Below are 17,224 nucleotides of genomic sequence, written 5' to 3' on the forward strand. Positions count from 1 at the left end.
TGGTCCAGGGAAGTTCTCTAATCATTGCTGGAACACTTGCTGTCCAGGACTGAATTCTCTTTTTTTCCTCACAGTACAGGCTCACCCCCAAAACAGTAAGAAACAAATGTGTAAACAGTTTTGAAGTCGTCTTAATTTTTTTGCAGAATAGGGGAATCAATCATTTCATTTTCAGCTTTGGGAATATCTGTTTTGTTTTACTAATTTGTAAAGTATTTCAATTTTCTGTTTTAATAATATATTCTCTATTTCAGTTATGAAACTTGCCATTTGCTCACACCCTTATCAAAGGATGTAGAAATAGTTTACCAAGTGTATAATTATGTGAATCACAGGCCCTGATCCTGCATAATACTTAAGAATGCAGCTAGCGTTGTTGGATAGGGCTAATAACACACTTAAGGCATGCACTTAAGTACTTTGCTGAACTGAGATTGTAGTTTAATCATTAGAAACTTAGTTTTGAAAAGTGAAAATCAGTTTTCAACTTGTGGATTTTATGTAGCAGCACTTAGCCCAGGGTGCAGGTTTGTGTTGGTCCCAGTTCCTTGTTTGGATAATAAAAAGGTATCGTTTGTGCTTCCAATATAAATACATAAATCCAATCAAATTGATGACCTAGGTGGAAGAATCACTCGTTTGTCAAACCTTTATCTCTTCAGTTATTAAACAGCAACCAAAAAATAGCACTAATATTTTTCTCATCCTTGTGTGTTTTCTTGTCTGATATCTGAATTATACGGTGAACTCGCAGGCCTTGTAGAATAAGACATCAAAGTCTTTGTATGTATATTTGCTCTTTTCTTTTCTGCATGTTTTTTTTCTCTCTAAAGATTTTCTTGGTGTAAGCTTTTCTTTTCCTGTTTTGCTCTGAAATTAGTTATTTAAGTGCCTCTAATATTGGGAGCCTAGTAGCCATGATGCTATGTGCACAGCAATTACGGTGCTTTCTTAGTGAAAATACTGTTCTGAATCTTAAAAAGAAAACCCCCCAAAAACACTTAGTAAGGAGGGGAAAATGGGCAGTAAGTAAAGGACAGTGGTTTTTTGGAATAAGGCCATGTTGTAATTTGTAAGGTGTTGCATTTCGTTATTAGATTAGCTTATTAGATACCATGGATTTATTGGTCGTGTTTATTTTGTCTAAAATGGATTTTTTTTAACAGTGGACTCACTGTGGGTTTACCTTTCTTTTTTAAGCCTTCACTTTTTGCATTTCTGTTTCTTGAATATTTTTTTCTTTTATTTTTGTTTTGTCTAAAGACCCTGTGTGGACAGTAATGACCGCACGTTTCCGATTGCCTGCTGGCAGAACCTACAATGTACGAGCATCTGAGCTGGCACGAGACAGGCAGCATACGGAGGTGGTCTGCAACGTTCTTCTCCTGGATAACACTGTACAAGCTTTCAGAGTTAATGTAGGTAATTTGATTATTGCAAATCAATGTCACTCGGAGCTTGCTTTTCTTTACCGGATTTGTATGTCTAGAGTTGGGCTCTCAAAATAGTGTTAAATACAGAGTAGAAGGGGAAGTTTTGTTCTAACAGGCATGCCTGTACACGTACGTATTTAGTCACTGTGTACTTAATCATGCTGGCATCCTCCATAATGCTAACACGTCTCTGTTTAAAAATTGAATATTCAGAATGTAGTTTATTTCTAGTAGTTTTCTTTGGCTACTCAGTGTTGTGTAGTGAAATTGAGAGGATTTTTGCCGTTCAGTGGAGTCAGTTCTGGTTTTTGCATTTTGAGCATGAGTATCATGTATGATGGCAACTCTTCTCTTGACTGTGCAGCTAATCATGTTTAATCATGTGTACGGTTGTATTTGGTTACAGATATAATCTCAAAGCATCCCTTTGCTCTCTGCTTCTCTCAGGTTATATTTTTTTTAGTTCTATGGGTTCCCTTAAACACACCGCCACCTAATGCACTAGTGAGGAGGGCAGGAAGAAAATAGGAAACTGGTTGCTGAAGGTTGAGGAGTATTACTAGGGAAGTGGAGTAACTTCTGACAAGTGGACGTGGCATCTAAAATAGGCTATGTTCATCAGATTTTCGGATCTGTAATCCCTGATGAATTAAAATGATAATGTTTGTGATTTTATGAATGTGTACATATGTGTGCATCCAGTTCTTTGAATTTCTTAAAAAAAAAAAAAAAAAAAAAAAATTGGCAAGGCCCTCACAAGAAAACCTCGGAGGATTTAAAGTAAACGTTATGTGAAAGCTTAAATTGTGTCAGGAACCAGAAGTCACCAGGAAAGTAGCAGGGGGGTGCCCTTAGTAGCCTAGAACTCATCTCTTATTTTATAGCCAAAGAATTCATCCTTTGTATAGATAAACGTTGAATAGTGTGGTGATAGATGTTACAGGTAGCATGATTATTTAAGTTTTTCAAGACAAAATTGAAGAACCCCACAGAGTGGGGTAAAAGAGTGGCTTGATATCAGCCAAGGGTACAGGATGCAACTGGGAGGTGATGGGGAAGCTGAAACAGTTTTCAAATATGTGTGAACACGTTTAAGTTAGGCTGTCTGAGAAAGCTGTCAGTCATATGGAGTTCTGATGTCCACTGTTCAGTGAGGATATTGATCAATTTGAATGCTTTTTAGGGAAGATTTGAAAATGATTTGAGTTTCTCTGTTCTGTATTCAGCTTATTAGAGCTTGGGCAGCCTGCAAGTACCCATCAGAGGAACCAGATCCTCAGTTATCTCGCAAAAACATGCAAGGGTGCAGTAGCTAGTGGCTGAAGCCAGCGGTAGACTTGGTGGTTATTTTGTTTTGGTAGCGTAGAGGCTCCTCCTAACTGTAAGAGCAGATATTTTGGTCCAAGTAGAATGTTTTAGGATGCTCTCTTGAGGTATTTCTTGCAGCCCATTCAAGCGCTATTTCAGAAGATTCTTATGGCCTATTTTAAGCAGGAGTTCTGAATAGTGAAGGGTGAGTTATCTCGGATTATGGGGAGACCGTCAAAGATTTTTAGTTTACCATGATAAAGCCTCATCTCCTTTCTGTTGTAATGTTTCCTGTATCGCTTCTGTGTCACTTACCTTCACATCTTTGCTAACGCAAATCTCCAGACTGCGTTGCTTGCCAAAAAGCAATACGTGCAGAATGTGGCTGAAGATAAAGCATTCAAGTTGCATGAGAAATTGTAAATGTTGTGTTCCTTGCTTTCAGGTACTTGAGTCTGCAAGACAGATACTTTAATGGAAGTTTTTTGTTTGTTTTAGTTGGCTAAAATAAGGAATAATTGTAGTCCAGTAGTTGTGGGATATTCCACTTCTTTGTGATCTCGGTATCCAAAGGACGTATCTCTTAAGAGAACTGCTATAGTGCCTGTCTAGAGTAACCACTCATAAATCCTCAAACCTCTATTCCAGCTCTTTTGAGAAAAATCTGGGTAAAATTTTCTACCCACCTCTCTTGCATACTGAATATTTAGTTGCATGGATCACCATTGATAGGTTCGATAGACCAGCCTGCAAGTTTTTCTATTAAAATTGAGTTTAGAAAATACAAAGTTCCTTGGTGATCAACATATTTTTCTCCTGTTTTAGCCTCAGTCTGGTGTGTTTTTTTTTTTTTTTTTAGAAAATAGAGACTAAAGAAAAATTTGTTAAATATTCAATCATAGCAAACATAATGCTAACCTACTACACTTTTTACAGATTTTCAGGGTTTATTGTTGTGTTTTACTTTATTGTGGTTGACAGTATTTGGCAATAAATATTTATGAAATTGTTCTCAGAACAGGAAGAACAATGATAACATCGAATAAATTAGCAAAGATTTTTCTTCTGGTGGTTGCTATAGGTATTCTGTATGCTAATGATTATGAAGCTTAATCATCTGAAGTATGCAGTTCTGTCTCAATACAAATCTGCTCAAATATTCTTTCTCCTCCAAGAGCAAAGTATGGATCACAGGCAATGTCTCCTGATAATTTAGATGGCTTGTTCTAAGTTCACACTTCAACCAGCCTCTTCCATTGATCTGCAAAATAGGGATTCTTTGTGCTAAACATTACATTGTATAGGATGTACCAAATCAAATAAAATAATCCCTATAGGCTGTAGTTAGACAGTAATTTAGAAGAGTCAGTAGGAACTAACCTGTGCATATATATGAATAGTAGAAATACCATCTGAAAATGCTCTGCTTACCCAATGAAGAACTACTCCTTCCACCTTGGAAAGCATGTTACGTAAAGGCATAGTTGGAAGAAGTGAGACTGACTTGAGTTAATAAAATGATCAGGATGACTTGTATTACCATAAACTTGCTTTTCCAAGGTCAAATTGTTTTAATTTCTTTTAATTAATTGTTTAAATACCTTGAGTTGTATCCTTGCCTCACAAACTGACTTAAATGTGTTCCCTGAAAGCCAATCTGTAGACACAGAAATAATATTAAACTTAAGGGAAAACTAAGGTAAGATAGATGGCATGAGTTGTTCTGTGAGCAAGGCTCGAGAGTTAGCAGTTACGGACAAAAGGTTTGCTTTGGAGCCTTTATTATCTCAGAAGCTTCCCCCAAGCAATACATTTACCATGCGATGGAAATAAGGCGTAAAAAGCTAATTGTCAAAAACAAGCATGATTTTAGAAGGGGAAAATTTCTAATAATTTAATCTGCATTACTTTTTTTTTTTTCCTCTCTCTTTCTTCACGAAAAAGAAAACAGTAGCCTGCATGGAAACTTTTTCCTAAAGTAAGATAACTTTAGAAAAGTTCATGTAAGTTATAGAACAGAGACAATAATACAGTTCTGGCTGTTTACGTGGAGTACATCTGTTTGTTTTGCAATAGAATTATTCCAGTAAGGTGAGAGAGGAGGGATGTCAGTAATGCCATTAGTGAAGTATTAGGGCAACCACTCACAGTTTTGTGTGCAGCAGCATTTGCCTGACCCCCTCGTGGCTACGTTGCAGTCCTGGAAATGTCCATGGCCTGACGTGCCGTTTTTCTTTCAAGAGAAGTCCAATCCTGTTTGGACTGGCACAGCAGCAGTAAGCTCTACATTCCTGGTGTTTGTTGTAATTGCACTCTGCTCTTTGGGCTCGCAACAAAAACAGAGCGTCAGTGATGCAATTTGAGAAGATTGCAATTAGTTGGTAAGCAGTCGTTAAGCCTACATAATCGTGAATATTTTCTTAAATTTTCAAGCAAGTGCATTTGTAACCAACCAAAACCAATATTGTGATAGAAATAACTTGTATATTTAATGACACTAGATGTTAGACACTGGATCATAGATACTTCATAAAGTTCAGCTAATTTATTGATGTCTAGTGTTGATGTCCAGTATGTTCTGAAAGGTCAACATTTGTTAGACGTGCTGCCTGTAGCAATTACCAATATTAAGTATGCATAAAATTCTAATGTTCCAACTCAGCAGAAATGTTGATAAGTTTTATATTCAACTGCTTAGTAATTAAGTTGTTCTTCGCTAACTGTTCACCATTCAGTTGTGAAACGGTTTAGTTAAATTGCAGTGGGCAGTTTCATATTAGATATTTCCCATTGTTCTTGTGTTTTCCTTATTCTGTTTTCAGATACAGTATTAATGTTTAACCTTAGTCCAGCTGTATGAATATAACATGTTTCTTATGAAAATCTCCGTTTATTGGTTTTGGTTTTTTATTTAAAAAAAAGAAAAAGTAGACACTTGTTTACTGTATTGTGTATAATTTAGAGAGCTCTTCAATGATTATGTCAGTATTACAAATTCCATTTCAGACCTTTCACAACAAACAGGATCGTGACCTTCACCTGCTCTGACAAGTTGCGACATTGTTATATAAATATCCAAGATAGGTTAATCTGAGGTCTGGTTTTACTAGATGTTTATCTTTATTTTGTACTGGGAGTAAAACATTGTGATCAAAACAAATGCTACCTGTTGAAACTTGTTGTCTCTTACCCAAATTTGCCACTCTGTTTCAGGAGAAATACCTTTCACTCTACTTATTCTGCCTTTTAACAGGACTTCCGTTCATAGTCCCAGCTTTCTTATCTATACGAAATGACATTCGGTACTACTGAATCCAAACTGATCAGCAGGTCCTAAGCTTTCAAGATCCTTTCACTAGGAAACGTTTATGTAGGTATTTCAGAAACGGTATAAATGCTCAGGCTTAGATTAAAAAAACACTTAGGGAATTGATACCTGCGTGTTACTTGAGAAAGTAACATCAGCTGTAGTAAATGTCAGTCTAAACTTTGGATGTAAATGCCTCCCTTCTTCTGAAAGTTACTATCATAAGTTGCTGGTTTGAGTTCTGATTTAGATCTACATAGGGAAGAGTGCCAAGAAGCAATCAGTGTTGCTATGTAATTTAAAATTTGTTTTATTTGCTGAACGATTTGTACTGTGATTACTGGTTTGTTTCAAAATATATCAGAAACCCTTAATTTAGTAAGAAATCAAAGTAACTATTTTTAGAATTGTACATAAAAATTGCTTTGCATGTTTATGCTGTCATGTATTTGTTATGTTAACGTCTATTTTTTTTCCTAGCTTGTTTCTAATTATTTGAGAGTAAATTTTTCAGTAGTGAAGTTCTTAACAACCTTGTTCCTTCTAACTGTTCACTTGATTAAACATGAAGCAATTTCCTCCATGTGATTTTTGAAAGTGAAATCTTTTTTCAGAGTAAATAAAACAGTTCTTATATCATTTAAGCCACATTTACACAGGAGCTGAAGTGCATGGCTTATGTAATTTCATCTTAAATATGCAGGGCTACAGTTACGATTGCCCTGCTGTCATCCTTTTAAGCATAATTTGTTAATACCTTTTTGCTCTTTGTTATTAAGAAATAAATTACTAAGCTGCTCTGAGTTCTTGGCATCCAAGTAAATGGTTTTGCCAGTTTACTCAACTTCAGTGTAATCTCAGCAGTGTAAAAAGTTGAGTTTTGATAAGATGCTCTTCAATGTAAAACAATGTCTGAGTGTGATTGGTTCCAGAGAACTAGAAAACCTAGGTGGAAAAGGTATCAGTCATCTTTCATCATTTTTCTTGTTTAACAGTTATTCTTGCAGCATTTCTTTGCACCTGTTGTTCCTCAAGAAGCTGTGAAACTTTGCAGCTTCTTTGGGAAACTCCTTCAGATTTCACCAAATATATTTATTGAGCCCTCTCGTAATGGCACACTCGATGTTTAAATTACTATATTAGCAATATTTTCAGTTTAGGCAAAAGATTGCTAGGTACCTTCAACTGTGCAGATGCTTTTTATATCATTTTGTGGATAAGGTCTGGCCGTGCGGTAAAAATCAAGTTCGTTCCTTTGTCTCCGAAAATAAATGTTATTTTTTTTATATTCAGTTATTTGAATTGGTTCATTTAGAGTGAAGTAGTATCTCCGGGAAAACACATTCAAATGACACTTGTTCTCAGTTAGGTATTTGGCTGCTTCAGCTATCTGTGCCATTTAACTCTGGAAGCATTTTCAGTATGCTGGTTCATTTGGATTCAGGAATAGATTTTCAGATAAAGTAAGTAAGAATAACATGTACAGGCCTGAAAAATTGTGCTTTTAAATGGTAACGGAATGGCCTAAATGAGGCTACTAAGTTCTAAGTCAAATTCTAACCCTTTTTTCAATTTTTTCAGTCCTCCTTTTCAACTTCAAATTTGGTTAATGAATGGCTTTCAGGAATAATCATGTGATTTCACTGAGAAGTGAGAAATTCTTACTGTCAGGAAAATGACAAGAGGAAAAATAATAATTTCTTGCATATGTTTTAGCAAGAGAAATGGAGCTCATTTAAAAATAGTGCTGCTGGGGTACGTTTCGTGATATTTAGAATTTAGATTGCTTGGGCACGTCTGAAAGAGTGTGTATGCGCTCTGCCTGCATGAATTCTGTATCCAGCTATGTGTGTTGTTCAAAAACGGTATATATTTTTGCTCTCTGCAGAAACATGATCAGGGACACGTTCTGTTGGATATAGTCTTCAAGCATCTCGATTTGACAGAGAGAGATTACTTTGGTTTACAGTTGGCTGATGAACCCACTGATAACCCTGTAAGTTGAATCTGTTTTCTAAATCATATTTTTCACGCTCATTTAATGTATGTAATGTAATGTATGACTGTGTTTTATTGCCTAGCAGGGACCTCATAATTGTAAAATTCTAATTCTTTCCTTCAGACAGCTCACATTTTTGACAGAAGTACCCTGGGTTTTTGATTTGGTTAGATGTGGATGGCATAAGAATGCACGGGTATGCTTTGAAGAGAACTGCATCTGGGTTTGTTTTTTTTTGGGGGGGGGGGGGGCGGAGGGAGACTTTTTCTCTTTTTGAAAAAAGCTGGTTCTTGGCTTTTGTTAGTACAGTTTTATTTATTGCTCACCTGGAAAACTGCTGGGAGTTGAGAGAAACTGCTTTTTAAAAACTTAGCAAGTTTTTTATTGTTTATTTCTCATCTGTTTAAACTAGCATTTCAGTGCTTGTTCTGCAGCGTTACAATAGCAGTAGGAGCAATATTTAACTGATCTTTTCAGAGTTTGGCTTTTTTTACACGTAAAATTTTACACAATTGTAACGTAAATGGCACCTTAAGCTGTGCTGTCGTCTTTCATTGGGGATGGAGCGTGATTGTGGGTTGAGCTTACGATCCAAAAGGTTATCAAAAGACTAGCTTCGTTAATAAAGACAACGTGACTGCTCAGTTTGCTCCTCATGCCACTTTTTTATCCATTGGTTTCAATATATGGTTATGTAATGCACTTGAGAATGGTATTTTCATCAATAATTTGATAGTCTAGACAGTCATGGGAATAGGAGACTATTTCACTAAAAGGTGGAGCAGAATTAATTGAGAAACAAAAATTAGAACAATAAAGTGATAGGGGAGAATGATGAAATAAGAAAAGAAATAGTTTGTGTGGAAAAAACAATGGAGGCAGAGTTAAATCAGCTCACATAAGGAATCAGCCAGATGAGGTGAATTAATTAAATGGCAGTTGTGAAAACTATCCAAGTTAATTAGATTGTAGTAATCAGCATTCAAGTAATACATGAAAGAGACAAAGACTGAAACAAAAAGGTGGATGGTGCTTAGATGGGGAGGACTGAAGACTTAATATTTTAAGCCTGCCACTAGTGCAAGTAGGACATTTGATGGTGTTTTTCAAGCATTTAATCTTTTTGCAGGGCCAGATGCAATAACTGAAGTTTTAATTCAAACAGCGGTTTTAGGCATTACTGCAATGGGAGAGGTGTGGGGTTTTTTTGTTTTTTGGGTTTTTTTGGTAACACGTATATTTTGGTCTGCTCGTGTTTAACCTCTGCATCCATGTGAAATGCTATTTATAGTCCTTTGAGCAGCACTTCAAGATGATTATCTTAGAATATGGAGCTTTACTAGCTGTTCTTAAATAAGTGGAAGTATGAAAAGTTTACTGCTTTAAATATATTTATGTGAAAAAGGAAAATTTGGGATAAAGTCCTTTTTCTGTCTTTAAACAAATCCGTAGAAAGGAAGAGGCGAGCATCTGATGTTTACCTTATATGAGACGTTTAACCAAGATCTGTTCTTTGCTTCCAGAGATTTCTGCTCTGCACCCTCTGCCCCCCAGCCAGTGGATCTTTTGTTTTAATCGTTTGTGCTATGTTGTTAGGATCCTTTCTTTCTACCATGTAAACGTATCTCTTATCCTGAATTAGAGAGGCATTTTTGCAAGTTATGGTGCATTGGTTGTGTAGATTTAGAAAAGAATTAAACAAGATCCCAAGTCTTTACTTTGATCAAAGTGATTGCATCGTTTAAATGGAAATGTAGCACTTGAAGTATAGCAGTGCTGCAACTAGTGTTATTTCAGTTAAATTTGAATTAGGTGTTAAATTTAAATGTCCTAAAAGTGATATTTCGTGTGGTTGCATGTGGAAAACAAACAAAAAATTTTTGTGATACCAGTGATCTAGGTATCAGTAGCATACTATTCACCAGAAAAATTGGGACTGCTAATGAATTTTCCACATGTTCTCATGTAGATATTTGAAGTGGAAATATGGGACTCCACAAGTGATGGACTTTAGAAGAGCATCACTGTGCTCTGGGTCATTGTAAAGAGAAGTAATAGAAGCCATTGCAATATTGTGCCATCTTCTCCAACTGTGTCATTTGAGTGGGTCAGTATCACCTTGTAGTTATGTTAAAACTAATTTGTAATAGTTGTGAGTTTGGAGTGAAAATATTGAGATTTGTGATTGTGAAATAGTACCTTAAAAGGATATCATCTGTTTTGTTTTATCTCTTAACTAGTTTGTATGATCATCGTCAGTTAGGATCAGAAATAGTAACTCATTTTTGATTATGACTTACCAAAAATGAGATTTTAGAATTAAAATCTAATTTAAATTAGTTTTAACTAATTAATTTTTAAATTAGTTTTAGATCGTTTAGAAGGTGTGTTTGTTTCTAGTCCAAATACCTGGTAGATCTCTTAATCATACTTCGTCTAGTCCAGCATCTGACAAAGGCTGTCAGTTAATCACCCTAAGAGATAAAGAAATGGACAGTCTTGCAAATGCACATTTATAGTGGCTCATATGCTTTATGGTATTTCCGTATGACTGGAACTTTGTAAATCAGTTTGTATTCCTCCAGTAGGAGTTGATGGGTCCAGCTGTGATGTTCAATGGCTAAAATATTGTTATAGCCACACTGCTAGATCGTGGTTGCTTCACAGAATTCTTCTTGATTGTTTCTCTTAACAAGTCTTAAATGTTTAATGCTTGTTTTAAAGGGCAATTTAACTATAGGATATTGCTTATAATACAGTTCTTTACCTAATTCCCATTATAGGCTTGCCAAACTGATGGGGTCTAAACTTATCTCCCACCCTTTGTGTGAAAAGTCGTCATTTCTGTTCACAAAATATGCAGTGTGATCTATAGAGATAATTAACAGTGTAAAGTGTTAATCGTACAGTAACTTACCAAAGTAAGTCTCAGAAGATGATGAGACAATGAAATGTTCCTCTTCAATAAGAGTGAAATGGGGACTACTGTTGTTTTATCACCAAGAGTCACTCTTCTGAAATAGAAGAAATACATTTTTTTTCTCTTCTACGTTTTTTTTAATCTGCAGAGGAGAGTGAGAGAAGTTACAGTGCTGCCATTCTTCTTCTTCTACCTGATTAGTAGACTACTTCCACATGTCTGTCTTCTCTGGAGCAAATTATTCTTAATTATATTCTTTCTTTAGCCTTTTGGTAACATAAAGATAAATAATATGTGTAAAGCTTGTAGCACATTATAGTATTAACAGAGTTTTCTTTTGTAACTGTAGGCTGTTCTGATAAGACATGGTCGAGATAAGTCTTATTTAATCTTTGTATTCTGAACTTTGTTCCTAGGCTGAAAAGACATAGGCATGTTGTAGAAAAAGCTGAATTATTTTTCAACTTTTGTTTAGAAGTCGTTTAACCGAATATCATCTGGTATTTCACTCAAAAGTTCAGAAATGTACAGGGTTTGTCATTCTCATTTCTCTGACTTTCCGAAGTTTAGACCTCTGAGCTTGCTTCTTTAGTTGACCTGGAAGCAGAACATAACACTATAATAGAAGCAACTGGTTAGGAATTACTCTGGAAGAAGGATGGTTTCAGAGCTATTTGATAAGCACATATTCTAAAGGTTTAGTATTCCTTGACTACTTAAATATTTGGCTTGCCAGCAAATATCCAGTTGCAATGAAACAGTATGTCAGAGCTAAATATGACTAGTATTGATAAAATTTCTGTGAAGCTGTGGAATTTATGGTTATGATTAATTTCAGTATTTGATACTGATTTACCTTTATACTCTGTTCATCTAAAGAAAAAAGAAAAGATAGAAATATCAGATATTCTGGCTATTCACGAAATAGCACAGTGGAGTGTTACAAAGGTAGCAAGTACTGCAGGACATAAAGGTATTGGGGAAAAGGGAATTCTGCTAACTGAGGGCCAAAACTCTGTCACTGTGCCTAACAGCGGATTTCATAAATTGCACAAGCTTTATGTTTTGCTATAATATTAATTTTCTATTTTAAAAAATGTTATGTTAAAAGAAGTAATATTGCAGCTTTGACAGTTAGTCTGGCCTCTTTTATGCTCTTGTTCTAAATTGTAGATCTCTCCCTCTTAATCGCCTGGATTGTATTTAATTATGCAGATAACTTTTAATACCTTTTGCTGGTAAAACAGGCGAGTTTATATATTAAAAAAATTTACTCTTTTTTTTTTTTTTAATATAACCTACCAAAAGTAAAAGCTAGCAAAGGTCAGTATTTAGATTGGAGGAAAAAAAAAAAGTTCCTCTCGTAACCCTGCAGTTCTCTCGGTGACTGTCTACAAGCATCCCACTTCTTGCGTGTATGTTTAGTATACGCATTTAGGCTGGTAAACAGCCAGTGCTGTTTGGATTGAGTTATCGGACGCAGGAGGGAAAAGACCCTCAGTTCCATATTGTTGCTTGTCGCTGAAAAATAGCGGTTTGTATAATCTTTACCTACCTTGAATGCAGCACAATTTAAGTCCCTTGTGCTTATCTGTAGTTAGTATAAACATATAGCTGTAGTCTGCTTTGTAAAATTAGCTGCTTAATACCTTCTAGCTACTTAAAAAATCAAAATCACCAGCAAAATTTAGTTTTAAGTTCTTTTTTTTTTTTTTTTTGTTTCCACATACCAGCCTTTTACTCTGTGCTAGTCTCTGGATTGCAAAACTTGCTGTTCTTGTGACTGCATCTAGCTCCCCAAAAGCTTTTTTTTCCTTTTTTTTTTCCTTTTTTTTTTTTTTTGAGATTTGGAAGGAGTGTAGCCTGAGTACATTTTCCGTTGTTACTCTAGCTCAAAAGAATTTGGAGATGAGGTAAACCATACTTAAATTGTACTTCTAATTTTTCTTTACTTTTTGACCAAAAAAACACCTAATAGATCTGGGCTTGAAGTAATGATCCCAGAATCACACTCTCCTCATGACAGCTCAACCATGAGCTTCCACGTTTGCTGCCTGAAATGACATTATTATATATAAACTGATAAAACTAAGTTGGTATGTATTTAGGCCTCTTAAAAAGTTGAGAGGAAGCACCCCTCATGGGGAGTTTGGTTTGAAGGTATGTTCTCCAAAGCTGAGTAACAAGGAATCCCAGTTTATCTCTAAGCTCATGGAAGTACCCTCATAAAAGGAGGGTCCGTAGAGGCATGATTCATGTTTTGGGGGTTGTTTTTCAACGTAGTTCATCTGCTATCTTATCAGTAAGAGGTCTGGCCTTGCATTTCTTTACGTAGTCCTTGAGAGCAGTAAAAAGCTTGGACAAAAATGATGAGGATGATGCTGGTATGGGGAAGCTGGTAAGATAATAGGAGGTGAAAGCTGGAATGAATCATAAATTGCTCACACTGTGACTGGGATTTTGAGATGAGTGGGATATATGCGGTGGGTGAGGAATAACTGTCCGAGTGCCTGATGAACGAGCTGCCTGGGGCTAGCAGAGGGTCTGCGAGCAGCAGAAGACAGATTTAGGCCAGGCAAAAGTCGCTCTATTCAAGGGAAGGCCAGAGTCTAGGTTTTGCCACTGAATGTTTTTCACTTTAACTTCATCGACTGCCAAATATACCTACCTCTCAGTCTTACTGAGGGTTTTGGACAAAAACAGGATAACCTTTTCGCTAGCAGCACCTCGGCTCGTACGGTTCTGGTACATCTGCCAAAATCCTGTCAACTTTGTTCTGTTAGGTGGTATAACCCTGTGCGGTTTCCTAGAGAGAAAGGCACGTTTTACATCTGGATCCAACAGCGTGACTTGAAAGCACGGATTCTGCCTGTCAAATACTGTTGAAAAAAGGTTACCCTTCTGTGGGTGGAACTACATTAGTACATACTAAATTGACCTTTGCAACAACCAGAAGGAAGAGAAAACAAGAGCTTTTCTGTTAGACGTTTCAATTCCAGGTTTTCAGAATTAACTGTAATCTCAAACAGTACTGCCCACAAGCCCAAATCAAAGGATTGTCGGTTAATCTGGGTGTTCATCGGATATATTAAATCATAACCCCTGTGTAAAGATATTCAAGTATTTTTTTTTTTTTACCACTTTTGGAAAGATTCTTGTACAAGATAGCTGGAGAGTCCTTGCTTAAGCCTTTCCATTTAGCCTTAAATAATGCTAATTGGTCCTCTGCGTGAGTTTTTTAAAATAATCATGCAGTAACCTCTATCAAGCAGTCTCTCTAGTTCCTCTTCAGTCACCTACACAGGTACCGCGTTTGCATCTAGTTAGCTTCATTTGTTATCGCTACAGAATAAGAGGGCGCCCAGAGCTAACCGCAGCTCCGTGGTGTGTGTCAGGCGGTTTGGGCACTAATGTCTGCTTGTTCGCTTCCTCCCATCCCGCCCGGCTCTGTGATAACTGTGAGGTCGTTTTGGGCCATAGCAGGCAGGAAGGACTCGGTCACCTCACGTGCCGTGCAGCAGGTTTCTTGGGGTGGTGGTTTGCACCGCAAGACAGGACGCGAAATCAAACAGTATTTTTCAAAGGCTGGATGTACAGGTAGCTAAATTGTTTACATCATTTTACGAGTCGGCTAAAATACCGAGGTGTGCACAGAGTCTGCTTGGCTTGGGAAAGGGGAGCAGTTTGAACAAGGTGCAGCGCTGCTCTCTGGTGCTTGCAGCAGTAGCCTTACCTGTAAAGGTGTATCTGTACTTTCCTGTAGCACTGTTCCCCGGTAGAGGCAATCAAGATCTGGTTCCTGTTTGGTAAAATTGTTTTGTAGCCCTCGATCCAGTAGGCCAAGCGCTCAGTCTCTTAATTTACAAGGTCACGGTTTGTGATGTACCCGAGCTGAAACTGGGACTGATGCTCTGAAGAGAAGCTGTGAGCCGGCAGGCTCGCTCAGTGCTACGTCAGCCCTGCCAAATGCCGAGTAGAAGTGACTGAATGAGTTTAAGCAAATCAGCGTTTGGGTCGGGCAAGCTAGCCGCTTTATAACTCTCCGCTGCCAACAGTTAGTTTAGCTCTGATAATTAGTTTATAAAGAATAGCTAAATATCTGTAAACAGCGCTGTTGCTGAATTCTAGCTGGGTGTCTGGGCAAGGGAGATTAAGCTCAGGGAAAGAAGAGCAGAACAGTCGCAGCCGTTCATGATAACGGTGGTGTCTTTGTGGGAGCAGTAGAAGGACTTTGCATGTCAGTAGAACATTTTGGTATAAGATCATGTGAAAAGTAATAGAAAAGCAACGGTTTCTTGATGCATGAGGCTATAATTTATGCTTTATTGTTTGTTCCTCTAAAGTTAGTGTTGTAATTTGTCTTCTTCCAGAGGTGGCTGGATCCAAACAAACCTATCAGGAAACAATTAAAAAGTGAGTACATGTGTATATTCGGTCAATTCAAATATCGTTATTAACAGTTTTTTTTTTTTTCCCAAGATAACCTGATTAATTAGAAATATTTTCCTTGATTCTAGGAGGGTCTCCTCACAGTCTGAACTTCAGAGTCAAGTTTTTTGTAAGTGACCCAAACAAGCTCCAAGAAGAATATACAAGGTAGGTCTAGTTATTTATCAATAAAACATTTTTTTAGAGAGCTCATGTTTAGTATTTGCAAGCTTCTAATTTTTGCCTAATAAAGGCAAGGACTGTGCAGTTATACTAAATCAATCTAATAAAAAGCCTGTGTGACTAATTTTACAAATATATATGCAAAATTGAGTAACTACGTGAAAATGTTACTCAAGTAGAAACAGAAAAGGGAAAATAGGGAGCAAAAGAGGAAAAACTTAATCTCACCGTTCACCTACCAGTACAAATTTATTTTTACCTTGTTTCCTCCTTTGGAGTTAAAAAGCATCCTGAGTTTTCCGCATAATTTTATTGATCTCTTTTTTTCCACTTTGCTGCCTAGCACTAATAAAATTAATCTCTGGTTATATGATTGTAGTCCTAGCTGGAGCATGTAAACTTATTTTGATAGCAGTGTGTTGAAGCTTGTTAAAGAAAATGCTCAGCAGGAATTGAGTTAGGAGGTTTGTGAGTTGCAGTTAGCCCCTGAAGGAATCCCTCCAAATTTCAATGTTCTTAATTAGTCCTAGTTCTCCACGTATAAGTGGAATGATTTAACAAGCAGATTGAAATTTATAGGTGTTTACTATTCTGAAAACAGGCCAGCCCCACTTAGAAAACAATATCTAAATGATTAAAGATGGACTTAGAAATCTAAAGCACTAAATCTGTGAAATGTAATCCACATTTGTTTACAGCTTATTTTGATTTGTCATATTTTTACAAAATTTTACTCATACCCATGCAGACTGAATTTGCTCAAATGAGTCCCAGAGAGCCTGGAAAAGTCTTTGTTTTATTAGAATTTTTACTCTGAGAGAATTTGGCAATTTACTGCCTCAAAAATAATAGAAGTGTCATTTGAATTAATATATAATTCAAATACATATAATATATAATATTTCTGAAGACATGGAAAAAATAGTAAAGATTGATCAGTGTAAAGTAAACGGAGAAGTAAGACAACTGTATACTTAAATATTATGCTGTAAATACAATACTGTAGATACAGCATCCATTTAGAGGAGAAATACTGTATGATTTCTGTATCTGGGTCAACTCTGGCTTTTTTGCTAATAGGCCTAATTGCCCATGAGGAAACTAGTTTGTATTTGGAATTATTGTAAAGAGAATTTTATTGTCTGTGGGGGATTTTATGGCAAAGTTAGGATGCCTTGTCATTAATGAGGGATCCTTTCGTATAGTCAGTACTCCCTCTGGTTAAAAAGACAAAACAAAACAAAAAACCGAAACACCCACCCACCCAAAAAAACCAAAAAACCAAAACCCACCTTTTGACAATTCCAGCTCAAACTGAGACTTTTCAAAGATGGTCGTTTTTTGCAGATTCCGTGAAAAGAGAGGAATGAGTTGGCCTGAGAGGCAGTATTAATACCTTTTCAGGCAAAGGCTGCAGTGCAATCTCATAGCGTAATAGACCCCTGAGAATCCTTGCAAGAGCAGCAGTCACGGCTGCCCAGGCCGGGAACGGGTCAGTGCCAGCATGCCCTGGACTGCAGGGTTTTGCTTTAAGAACCTGTATCAGTAGGAAATAAAACTTCATTAGTTCTGCTCTTCGCAGAACAGAACTACTCATTTGTTGACATTGGCTACAGATAACAATTCTTATTCTTCTTAGAAATATA

General features: G+C 36.7%; 1 protein-coding gene across 6 annotated transcripts in view; it reads left to right on the plus strand.

Annotated features, from left to right (window-relative positions):
* Positions 1–17,224, plus strand: part of PTPN4 (protein tyrosine phosphatase non-receptor type 4) — a 117,154-nt gene that overhangs the window by 40,698 nt on the left and 59,232 nt on the right. For all 6 annotated transcript variants that reach the window (XR_693136.2, XM_068948997.1, XM_068949000.1 and 3 more), the window contains exons 2-5: positions 1,264–1,418; positions 7,937–8,044; positions 15,338–15,380; positions 15,485–15,563. Coding sequence is in view for 5 of the 6 variants with exons in the window: in XM_068948996.1 (XP_068805097.1) it covers positions 1,264–1,418; positions 7,937–8,044; positions 15,338–15,380; positions 15,485–15,563 (385 nt within the window). In the remaining variant the exon portion in view is untranslated. The remainder of the gene's footprint in view (positions 1–1,263; positions 1,419–7,936; positions 8,045–15,337; positions 15,381–15,484; positions 15,564–17,224) is intronic.

The sequence above is a fragment of the Struthio camelus genome, chromosome 6 (genome assembly GCF_040807025.1).
Source record: "Struthio camelus isolate bStrCam1 chromosome 6, bStrCam1.hap1, whole genome shotgun sequence".
In the NCBI taxonomy this organism is placed as follows: domain Eukaryota; kingdom Metazoa; phylum Chordata; class Aves; order Struthioniformes; family Struthionidae; genus Struthio; species Struthio camelus.